The 12,733-nt window shown below is 37.2% G+C and overlaps 1 protein-coding gene across 1 annotated transcript; it reads left to right on the top strand.

Moving 5' to 3' along the window:
* Window positions 1–6,710: 6,710 nt before the first annotated feature.
* LOC126593600 (protein NRT1/ PTR FAMILY 5.6-like) lies at window positions 6,711–11,411 on the top strand. Its single transcript, XM_050259704.1, has 4 exons — window positions 6,711–7,280; window positions 8,957–9,174; window positions 9,398–9,942; window positions 10,194–11,411. The coding sequence occupies exons 1-4, from the start codon at window positions 7,139–7,141 to the stop codon at window positions 11,056–11,058; spliced, it is 1,770 nt and encodes a 589-aa protein (XP_050115661.1). The 5' UTR covers window positions 6,711–7,138; the 3' UTR covers window positions 11,059–11,411.
* Window positions 11,412–12,733: the final 1,322 nt, after the last annotated feature.

The raw sequence follows: 12,733 nt of genomic DNA, 5'->3' as shown, positions 1-12,733 counted from the left end.
GGCAAGATGTAGAAGATTGCTAGAGGAGGGGGAACAAATATCCTCTAACTTTCTCTCTCTTGTTGGGTAGAATAAATCGCTCTCCAAAGTTGATTTAATAACCCACTTAAGGTGGACTTAAATAGGCTTTGAGAGAAATTTATTTCCCTTTCCTAGAAGGATCTAATTTCCTATTAAAGAGAGAATATACATCAAATTAGGAAGCAGTCTTAAGTTTCCTAAAGCAAGAAGATCTCTACACCTGCTGCCCTTTTCTGCGAGCAGCCCAACAGGTGTGGGGGCATTTGTGGAGCCAAAAATATTCACTAGGCGATACATGGACTTTTGGACAAAAGAGGACAAAAATATCCTCGAGGTATACCGGGTTTCCTACACGCGAGCAGTGGAGAATCATCCATCAACCAAGTCAGGAGTATCCAAAATGGGTAACAATTCAAAACCTATTTCATTCCATATATGTTTTTACCCCATTTTTTCCTTATTCAATTAACCATTTATTTCAAACATTCCATAACATCCTCAATCAATTAAATTATCAATTAAAAGCCAAAAATCACCCTAAAAGCCGTTGGTCCTTCTCCAAAATGGGGGTCGGCCATTCCCTTTGATTTCCTACCACAATTTGCCTTTTTTACATTGGTTAGCTAATCTTTTCAACCATTATTTGATTGATTAGCTGATCATGCCATGAAAGTCATAAAAACATTCCCTTTATATTGATAATTAACCAATTAATATATTATTCTTAATTAATATATTAATTGCTAAATTAAGCCACCTCCTATCCCTATATATATGCTCCCATTTCCACCAAAAACCCATTCCAATTCTCTTACAAAAAATCACAAATACTCTAAACACTATTTCTCTCTAAAATTCTAACTTTGGCATCGGAGGTTCTTCGGCCAAAGCCCCCCCCATTCATCGTGGGCGCGTGAGGCTTTTGGCCTTAACCTAAGGTGCTAGTTGTTTTGTAGGTGCAAAATCGTCCAAGATCGAGGAGGAGAAAATTTGCATCCACATACATCTTGCAAGAACCTACATACAGGGAAACTACAACTATCCAAAAAGAGAAAACATCCCCTAAACCGTAGACACTCACCCAAAATACCCGACACCACTTGGTTAACCTTGGTCTCTCAGTGAATTCTAATTTAATTTGGTTCGAGGATTCTCCTAACATCATTCATAACGTCTTTCTACAAGACTTGTGATGTATTTCAGTTTGTTTTAATGAAATTGCTATCATCTTCCTTAAAAAGAAAATGAACAGAAATATCCATGTGGTTTTATTCCAGATTTAACAAAACATGTTTCACTGGAATAATTGCTGATTTAGGAAACTTTAAAGTATAGAACCATACTATTTATATTTTTATTTGTTTACTATTTATATTTTTATTTGTTTATAGTACAGAATTTCTGATGTTCCAACAATTCCAATTAATGCCATTCGGGGTTTCTTTTCTGGATATATATATACAAGGTTTAATGTTCGACCCATTAAAGGGATTAAATTTGAGAGCACTAGTTACAATAAGATTCTTATACGATTTGGATAGACAGAAAGGTTGATATTTTTGCTAACCAATCAAAAAGGAGTAATTCCAGAAATATAATTTGACTACTGCATTAGTAGTCCAAATCATTCCTCAAAAAGTTGATGTATACAAGTCTGTTTTTCTAATAAGATGAGCTTGGGTAAATGCAGTCAACTTCTATACAACTGCTGCTATAGATAAGGTTTAATGTTCGACCCATTAAAGAGGGATTAAATTTGAGAGCACTAGTTATAATAAAATTCTTATACGATTTGGATAGACAGAAAGGTTGATATTTTTGCTAACCAATCAAAAAGGAGCAATCCCAGAAATTTAATTTGACTGCTGCATTAGTAGTCCAAATCATTCCTCAAAAAGTTGATATATACAAGTCTGTTTTTCTAATAAGATGAGCTTGGGTAAATGCAGTCAACTTCTATACAACTGCTGTGTTGAATTGTAATCTTGTCTTGGCCCAAAAATAATGGATCCAGCTCATGTACAAAGAAAGATCCATGCACATGCTAGAGAATTCTAGCAAAGTTCAAGTTGGTGGAAGAGTCTAGAAGAATGGTGAGAATTCCACCAACATACAAGATTAGTGTAGATAATTCTAGCTTAGGAAGGTAGTGGAATTATCTAGATATATCTAGCATGATGCTTCCATACTTCTCCAAGGTTCCATCCATGCCTATAAAAGGAGAAGGCATCCATACCATTTGTAACAACTAAGAGAGCAAGTAGTGAGAAGTGAGAGTGCCAAGTGAGAAGTGAGAAGAAGCAACCAAGCTTCTAAGAGTGTTTCAGTGTTTCATTTTGTACTAAGTTTGTGAGTGAACAAAAATCTTGTGTAATACTTTGAGTATTATTTCTTTCTTTTGCCTATCAATTCCGCTGCATTACATTCTTTTTTGTGAGATAAACATCTTCAAAATAGTGAAATCTTTTTAAGCCCCAACAAAGTGGTAACATAGCTATGGCTAGCAACGCTATAGCAGCCTTCCAAGTTCCAATGCTCGACAACAACAACTTCAATAATTGGAGTATCAAAATGAAGGCCCTTTTGGGAGCACACGATGTATGGGAAGTCGTGGAGAAATTAGTATAGAGCAATTAATGGGTTCGCTATAAGCATATAAAGAGAAACATAAAAAGAGGCAAGGGAATGATGAGCAGCTCCTCAAGACACATGTCTAGCCAAAGAAGAAAGAAGAAAGCTTCGACAACGAGAGAAGCCATTATGGATGAAGTCGTGGTCCAGGTCGCGGACGTGGACATGGACGTGGACCTGGTTGGAACTTCAACAACCATAGCAACTACGAAAGAGGGGGAAGCTCAACAAAAGGTTGTGGAAGAGGACGCTCAAACTTGAGGTATGAAAAATCTCAAGTTCAATGCTACAATTGTCAAAAGTTTGGGCATTATGCTTGGGAATGTAGAGCTCTAAGCAATAGACATGATGAAAAGGTCAATTATGTGAAAGAAGAGAGAGAAGAGAATGACATTGTGCTACTAGCATGCAAGAACAATAATGGAGACCAAGACTATACATGGTACCTTGACACCGGCGCCAACAACCACATGTGCAGAAGAAGAAGCATGTTCGTAAAGCTCAATGAATCGGTGAGTGGCAACATTTCTTTTGGAAACGAATCTAAAATACCCGTAAAAGGAAAAGGTAACATCCTTATTCCCCTTAAATATGGCAGTCACCAATTAATTTCAAATGTCTACTACATGCCCAATATGAAAAGCAACATTTTGAGCTTGGGTCAACTCTTAGAAAAAGGTTATGATATTCATATGAAAAATTATAGCCTTTTTCTTAGAGATGACAAAGGAAGATTAATTGTCAAGGTGAAAATGTCAAAGAATAGGATGTTTCCTATGAATATTCAAAATGATGTTGCAAAGTGCCTCAAAACATTTTACAAAGACACATCCTGGCTTTGGCATCTTCGTTTTGGGCATCTTCACTTTGGGGGACTGGAGTTATTATCCAAGAATGAGATGGTGGGAGGCTTACCGTGCATCAGTCACCATGATCAAGTTTGAGAAGGATGTTTACTTTGGAAACAGTTCAGGAAAAGCTTTCCAAAGAAGTCGACCACAAGAGCCCAGAAGCCACTCAAGCTTATTCACACCGATGTGTGCAGTCCAATAAAACCAAGCTTTTTTGGTAAAAATAATTATTTCCTTCTCTTCATTGATGATTTTTCAAGGAAAACCTGGGTATATTTCTTGAAGCAGAAATCAAAGGCCTTTGGAGCATTTAAGAAGTTCAAAGCCGCTGTAGAAAAAGAAAGTGGTTGCAAGATCAAAGCCATCAAATCTGATCAAGGAAGAGAATTCACTTCGAAGGAATTTCAAGAATTATGTGAAGCCAATAGAATTCGTCGACCTTTGACAGTTCCAAGATCCCTTCAACAAAATGGTGTGGCGGAAAGAAAAAATCAAACTATCCTCGACATGGCTCGAAGTATGCTCAAAAGTAAGAGATTGCCTAAGGAGTTGTGGGCAAAAGTTGTAGCATGTGCTGTCTACCTATCCAATCGGTCTCCAACAAGAATTGTGTGGGGGAAAGACTCCGCAAGAAGCATGGAGTGGTAAAAAGCCAGGTATCTCTCATCTAAGAGTTTTGGAAGCATAGCCCATGTACATGTACCAGACGAAAGGAGAACCAAACTCAATGACAAAAGTAAGAAGTTCATCTTCATCAGCTATGACTCAAATTGAAAAGGCTATAAGTTGTATAATCCAAACAATGGGAAGATAGTGATCAGTCGAGACGTGACGTTCGATGAAGAAGGAGAATGAGATTTTGGCTCTCATGCAAGTGATGTTCACTTCTTTCCTCAGTTTGAAGAAGAGAATGAACAAGGGATGATGGAGCAAGCAAGAGAGGTTCAACAAGAATCCATTACTCCACCTGCTTCACCAATATCAACCAATCATGGCAATTCACCAGCATCAGCATCATCAACTGGGAGTCTAAATGAAAGAGAAGTACCACGCACAAGAAGTCTACGAGATCTCTATGAGGTAGCTGAAAGACTTGATAATCCTACACTTTTTTGTCTCTTTACTGATTGTGAACCAGTTAACTTCCAAGAAGCAGTGCAAGATACTAAGTGGAGTAAAGCAATGAATGAAGAAATTGAAGCAATCCAGAAGAATGATACATGGGAACTCGTTATTCTTCCGAAATGACACAAAGCCATCAGAGTCAAGTGCGTGTACAAGACAAAGAAAAATGCCGATGGAAAGGTCGAAAGATTCAAGGCAAGACTAGTGGCGAAAGGCTATAGTCAAAGAGCCAAAATCGACTACGATGAGGTATTTGCACCCGTTGCTCATTTGGAAACGATATGATTACTAATTTCCTTGGCAGCTCAAAAAAAATGGATGATTCAACAAATGGATGTGAAGTCCGTTTTCCTAAATGAAGTCCTTGAAGAAGAAATCTACATTTAGCAACCATCAGGCTATGAAATCAAAGGGCATGAAGATAAAGTTCTGAAGCTGAAGAAAGCCCTCTATGGGTTAAAACAAGCGCCACGAGCATGGAATAGTCGCATCGACAAGTACTTTCAGGAGAACAACTTCATCAAGTACCCTCATGAACATGCTCTCTACGTCAAAGTCAAATATGAAGATATTTTGATTGTGTGCTTATATGTGGATGATCTAATCGTCACAGGAAATAATCCAAACATGTTTGAAGAGTTCAAGAGAGTGATAACAAAAGAATTCGAGATGACTGACATCGGGTTGATGTCATACTACCTAGGCATTGAAGTCAAGCAAAACGAAGAAGGCATTTTCATCTCCCAAGAAAGCTACACAAAAGAGATACTGAAAAAGTTCAAAATGGATTACTACAAGCTCATAAGCACGCCAATGGAGTGCGGAGTCAAACTAACACAGCATGACAAAGGAGAAAGCGTAGATCCAACATTTTTCAAAAGTCTAGTTGGAAACTTGCGCTACTTGACTTGCACAAGACCAGATATTCTCTATGCCGTCAGATTAGTCAGTCGCTACATGGAGAATCCCACAACTACACATTTGAAGACCGCCAAAAAAATTCTTCGATATCTTAAAGGTATGATTAACTTTGGCTTGTTCTATTCAAGTTCTGATAATTACAAACTTGCTGGATATAGCGACAGTGATTGGGTAGGAGATTCCGATGATAGAAAAATCACTACTAGATTTGTGCTCTTCATGGGAGACACTGCATTCACATGGATGTTGAAGAAGCAACCGATTGTCACTCTTTCTACCTGCGAAGCTAAATACGTAGTTGCTACCTCATGTGTCTGTCATGCAATCTGGCTGAGAAACTTGCTGAAAGAATTAATCATGCCACAAGAAGAGCTAACAGAGATCTATGTCGACAACAAGTCTGCAATAGCTCTAGCAAAGAATCCAGTATTCCATGACAGGAGCAAACACATAGATACCCGCTATCATTACATAAGAGAGTGTATTGCAAGAAAGGATGTGCAAGTGGAATACGTGAAGTTAGAAGACCAAGTCGCCGACATATTCACCAAACCACTCAGGCAAGAAGACTTTGTCAAATTGAGGAACACAATTGGCGTCACAAGACAAGATTAAGGGGGGATGTTGAATTGTAATCTTGTCATGGCCCAAAGATAATGAATCCAGCCCATGCACAAAGAAAGATCCATGCACATGCTAGAGAATTCTAGCAAAGTTCAAGTTGGTGGAAGAGTCTAGAACAATGGTGAGGATTCCACCAACATACAAGATTAGTGTAGATAATTCTAATTTAGGAAGGTAGTGGAATTATCTAGATATCTATAGCATGATGCTTCCATGCTTATCCAAGGTTCCATCCATGCCTATAAAAGGAGAAGACATCCACACCATTTGTAACAACTAAGAGAGCAAGTGGTGAGAAGTGAGAAGTGAGAAGAAGCAACAAAGCTTCTAAGAGTGTTTGAGTGTTTCCTCTTGTACTAAGTTTGTGAGTGAATAAAAATCTTGTGTAATACTTTGAGTATTATTTCTTTCTCTTGCCTATCAATTCCACTGCATTACATTCTTCTTTGTGAAATAAACATTTTCAAAGTAGTGAAGTCTTTTTAAGCCCCAACATGCTGCTAGCTAAATATTCTCGCTAGAGCCACTACTGCTACGAGTGTGATGGTTTTAAATCGAAATCATGCAGCCATATACGTATTTTCAGATGCTATCTCTCCCCTAGAGGTGGCATATAAGCTACCGCTCTGACCACTGAACTAGTGTTTGGTGGTATTGCCACTATATATTCTGAAATGATGAATATATGTATACACACACACACACACGTCGGCCATGTATGATATGGCTGAATTTTTATGTATCGGTCATACCTTGAAGAATTTCAAAAGTGAAACAGCTGAAAAGTGAATATCCTCCACTATATAAAGAGAACCAAAGTAAAAGCTTTTCCTTACCAACGACCCACTTCTTCATATATATGCATACCAGACTTCCATCTTCTTAGGAATCACACAGCCTTTACTAAATACTTTTGCTTCCTTCTTTGGAAGTGACAGTACAACAAGTTCAATTTCTTAGTGAAGATGGAAGAAAGCAAGGGAGCAAAGTCAAGCAAAGTTATTGAAGATGAGGAGAAATGGGTTTATGATTCTTCTCTGGATCATAAAGGAAACGTTCCTCTCCGAGCTTCAACTGGTGTTTGGAAAGCCTCTCTCTTTATTGTTGGTAAGAAATAATTAATATTTATGCCTAACTACTAGATAAATCCGTATTGTTTGCCAAAAAGAATCTATAATTTCATGCTACTTTTCTTGAGCAATTATATTTCATGCTACTTTTCTTGAGCAATTATATGTCATGCTACTTATGGCATATATGCTCCGCAAGATGTTTCTTTTTTTTAGCTTGATTATTTTTGTCTAGTTCTAGCTGTTGAAGATCATGATAAAGAGTTCATGTACAATAGAAATTGAAATACATGTATCTTCACCGTTGGAATATATCACTCTGTGGGACGAAATTATTGTCCACAAAACGAATACATGTATCTTCACCGTTGGAATATATAACTCTGTGGGACGAAATTATTGTCCACAAAACGAATAGTATATTCTTTTATGATGCTCTGCAGTCTTGTATTTTATTACTTTCTTCAATTAGAGCCACGGAAGGTGGATTGGATATATATAATATGTATGTAGGCCATGAATATATACATGCAAGTTCTGTCATATGAGCTAAGAGTTCACGTGGGAGCTGGGGCCTCAGCGGCACTTACTCTGTGTGTGTATAGGGGTTTAGGGCTTATGGCCACTCTAATCGATTAACACAAGTAATTAACAAAGTGCTGAAAAGGGTCACTAAGCTATGAATTAGTGCTATTGTGCTACCAAATATTTTGGAAAATTCAGTTAATTTCATCTACAAATACTATCTAAATTCACTCATCTATCATCACTCACTTGTATTTAATTCATAATCTAATGAAATAGCATATCAAATTAGAAGAAACTTTGTATACATAGGGGTCTATATTTTATGCTCAAAATCATACGGTATATCTTAATAATTGTAAAATCATATACTGGCTCCCTAACTACCATATTAGGTTAACAGGAGAAAGAAATATATTAGATGGCAAGAGTATATAGGCACTTTGTAATAATACAATGGTAGCTATGTAAAGAAAGTCGTATATATATGACATTCTATCATTGGTACGAGATACTATGGTAGTGGAAAACTCATGCCCCTAAATAACAGGAGACATATATATATATATATATATATATATATATATATATTATATGTATCATGTAAAGAAACACAAGAAGTTAAGCATGTACATATATAGGTCAACATAAATAGCTTTTGCCGTTATGTTTTTTATATATGCATGGTAGCCTTGGTATAGCTTTGAATTAATGAAAGGTTGGTTGCTATTCACACATTTCTTTTTATCTCTTGCACACCCCTCTTAATTTTTGAGTGTCGGAATGAATGAATTGAAGAAAACAAAATGACATAAATTAACAAGAGATGTGTGGATAATACCATCTTTAATGAAATTAAGAGGAGAAGGTAAACCAGACAAAGTTTTGGAAGGGCCATACCTATAGTGGTTCGAGATTCCAAAGCCACAAATCAATCTTTAATTTTCTTACTTTTTGAATGGCCATTTTATCAATTATTTTCTATTTCTGTAACTTTATAATATACGGCTTTAACCATTACATTGCAACATGATAGGGACAATACTGTACTACTACCGATAAAAAGGCACAAAATTATATGTTTCATTTTTCTTTCTTTGGTTCAAATTCTTTAGCTGAATTTTATTCTAATAATTAACAATTAGTGACTTCTCCAATTTTATGTGTGATCATCCTTCGTGTGTGTAGCAATTGAGTTCAGTGAGAGGTTGAGCTACTTTGGAATAGCAACTAGCTTAATTATTTACCTCACCAGAGTAATGCATGACGACCTCAAGACCGCAGCAAAAAGTGTCAATCACTGGTCTGGTGTCACCACACTGATTCCACTGTTTGGAGGCTTCGTGGCTGATGCTTACTTGGGGCGCTTCAAAACAGTTCTTTTTTCATCCATCATTTACCTCATGGTAGTTAATTTCATTTACCTTTGAACAAACTAATTTGTTATTATTGTTAAAGCGTCTCCTATATCAGAAACCTGACAAAGTTAAATCACAATTATATTAAATGATTTCACTACTAATTACATTGAGGTATTTTGTATAAAACGTCACACCTGTTGTAGACCTTCCCTGAAAATTAAACAATTATTAATTTATTCAGAAAATGACTCGTCTGTTTTTACTTCAGGGTTTGATTCTTCTATGCATGTCCTGGTTCGTACCAAGCTTAAGGCCTTGTAATACCAAAACATGCCACGAACCCAGAAAAATCCATGAAGTGGTGTTCTTCCTTGCAATCTACTTAGTTTCTATAGGGACTGGGGGTCATAAGCCTGCCCTGGAGAGCTTTGGAGCTGACCAATTCGATGACGATCACCGTGAAGAAAGAAAGCAGAAGATGTCCTTTTTCAATTGGTGGAGTTTTGGGCTTTGTTGTGGGCTTTTACTTGGGGTTACTGTGGTTGTGTATGTGCAAGACCATGTGAGTTGGGGTGCTGCTGATGTTGTTGTCACTGCAGTCATGGCTGTATCACTTGCTATCTTCATAATTGGAAGGCGGAATTACCGTTATCGAAAACCGACTGGGAGCCCCTTAACACCAATGTTGCAAGTTCTTGTAGCTGCCATTTCTAAGAGAAATCAGCCTCACCCTTCTGACCCTGCTCAATTGTATGAAACCCCCAAATCAGAAAAGGTCCATGGGAGGCTTCTGTGCCACACGAAGAAGCTCAGGTAAGCAAATTGATATCCTTTCTTTACATAACACAATATGTTCCTGTATATATACGATGAGAGTAATGTTCGCAAGTGATATTTCTAATATGTTATGTTAACAAAATGTGTTGTTGGAGTGTCAATCTAAAATGTTATGTTATTAGATTATTAATTTGACGTTTTACATTATTAAACTGTTAATTTTGTACAATTTAGTCACTAAGAAACATGTTGTATGAACAAGAATTTCTTGGCATCATGTGTTTCAGATTTCTTGACAAGGCCGCGATCATAAGCGCACAAAACTTGGCTGAGAATCCAAGCCCTTGGAGACTAGCAACTGTGACCAAGGTGGAGGAGATGAAGCTTGTTCTCAACTTGATCCCAATTTGGCTAGCGACTCTACCATTTGGAGTGTGTGTGGCACAATCCACCACATTCTTCATCAAACAAGGTGCCACCATGAACAGAGAGGTTGCAAATGGTTTCGTGGTCCCCCCTGCCTCAATCTTCGCACTCGCAGCCATTGGAATGATCGCCTCCGTCACAATATACGAAAAACTCCTCGTCCCGATTCTGAGAAGGACAACCGGAAACGAAAGAGGAATCAACATCCTCCAAAGGATTGGAATTGGAATGATTTTCTCCATCGCTACGATGGTAGCAGCTGCCCTGGTGGAGAAGAAACGACTAGGGTTTGTCAAAGGTGACCCAATAAAGGGTTCGCATTCCATGAGCGTGTTGTGGTTGGCACCACAATTTCTGATCGTTGGGTTTGGAGATGGGTTTACTCTTGTGGGGTTGCAGGAGTATTTTTACGACCAAGTCCCGGACTCCATGAGAAGCTTAGGCATTGCTTTTTACCTCAGTGTGATTGGAGCTGGGAACTTCGTTAGCAGCTTTGTGATCACGGCCGTTGATCACATCACGGACAATGGAGGGAAGAGTTGGTTCGGTAAGGATTTGAACAGCAGTCGGTTGGACAGGTTTTATTGGCTCCTGGCTTGCGTGGCAGCAGCAAATCTGTGTGTTTATGTTTTCGTGGCTCGGCGTTATTCTTACAAGAATGTGCAGAAGGTAGCTGTGGCTGATTGCTTTGGAGATGAACTGGAAAATGGAGGCCCGATCCCATGAAACATAATATATATTTATATATAAATATAGGGAATTGTTATTGGCACTTCAAAAATTACATTTTACACTCCAAACTTTCTATATTTAGAAAGAAAAATACACTTGTGAAGAGTGTAGAATGAGATTTTTGGAGTGCTAATAGCACTTCCCTAAATATATACAAATATTTTAGTTTAATATCAACAAATATTAATTGAACCATGGTTTAGTAAGTCTAAAAATAATTTACTTGTTAAGTTTGAAGTACTATTGTGAAATCGTGTTTGAAATTAATTTGTAAACGCGTGGTTTTCAGTATTTTAAAAAGTATTGAGGCGTACAAATTTTTGGAGCCATCAAATTGCCAATATAAACTCACATGCAACCAGTGTATATTATCAATTTCTTTATATTTTCACATTGCGTTATGAGTTACTTGATAGTGAAGAGAGAGAGAATAATGGCACATGCATTTCTCCCGCATTATGTACTCATCTCATACGAACAATTCATGCATATATTATAGTTAAGTATTAGACTCAACGTAAATATACCTATTGTGTTTGTATTCATGTGGATCTCTGAGACTTCCTCTGATCCAATTCAAAATGACGACTACTAAAACAGAGATTGGAAGGTGAATGAGATAGGAGAGTTGAGTTCTAAAATATTTACATTGAATAATGAAACTTTGCATAGTAGCATTCTTAGCACTAATCTTTGTCTTGTTAATATTAATAATTCATAAAAGCTCCCACCAAAGGTGATTATAATGTGTCACCCGAAAGACATAAAAGGGTGTCACCAACTATTCTATACCACTAGACAAATTTGATGCTTTTATATGTGTCTTTTTCAATCGTACAACAAGCAAAATTAAGAACCAGTCTCTCCTTTCTTTTTTGCCACAAGTGGACTCACAAGCACTATGGGAATAAGAGATACCGTTTTCCATTGCTTTATTCCTTTGCCAACGAATGGATTAGATTTCACAAATCTTCCCCCTTTTACTTTGAAATCTATTTTGTCTACTAACGGGCCTCCGATTCTTAAATAAAAAAGTAATAGAGAGAAAAATAGAAATTGAGAGAGTTCTGAGTAATAAATGACGATTACCCTTTTTTTCTGTTTGACCTGACTAGTTATGCCTTCACAATCACATATTCAAAACTAAAATCTATTTATCTAAAGTTGATTAAATCCTACACATGACCAACTATGCCACAAGAAGAACTGGATGACATAGCTATATGTTATCTATTGAAAACAATTTGGTTGGATATGTCATGTTTTGAAAAAAATTTACTAAGATATTGCAACGACCCGTCTCCAAAAATTACAGTTTTTATAACTTTAATGCGTGAATTTACGAAAAATGCCTTTCGAGGCAAAAACGTTGACTTTTGTTGACCGCCTTGTCGTGTCACGTAAGATCTATTTTCTTGGCATATCTTTGTAGCATTTGTCACTATGAGCATGTGGGCACAAGCGGAACGTAATTCAAAATTATAACGAAGAATTTATGAAGCTTGAAACGACAAGGGTATTTTGGTAAATTTCTATTTTAAACACATGTTGTTTTGAGGTTGTGTGCCCCGTGGGACCCACAGATTGGTCCCCAATCTTCTGGAACTCTCTTCCTCTTCTTTCTCTCCCATGAGCTCTCTTTCTCCCTTCACTCTCTTGAAACATCTCC

This window comes from Malus sylvestris, chromosome 12 (assembly GCF_916048215.2).
Source record: "Malus sylvestris chromosome 12, drMalSylv7.2, whole genome shotgun sequence".
NCBI classification, from domain to species: Eukaryota; Viridiplantae; Streptophyta; class Magnoliopsida; order Rosales; family Rosaceae; genus Malus; species Malus sylvestris.
The sequence above is the reverse complement of the archived record's forward strand: the minus strand, read 5'-3'. Positions and strand labels throughout refer to the sequence as shown.

Bases quoted from the DNA above. Each gene is read 5' to 3' on its own strand.
- LOC126593600 (XM_050259704.1), top strand. From the start codon at position 7,139: ATGGAAGAAAGCAAGGGAGCAAAGTCAAGCAAAGTTATTGAAGATGAG. The intron at 9,175-9,397 runs GTAGTTAATTTC...TTTTTACTTCAG, and splicing joins CATCCATCATTTACCTCATG to GGTTTGATTCTTCTATGCAT. The intron at 9,943-10,193 runs GTAAGCAAATTG...CATGTGTTTCAG, and splicing joins TGCCACACGAAGAAGCTCAG to ATTTCTTGACAAGGCCGCGA.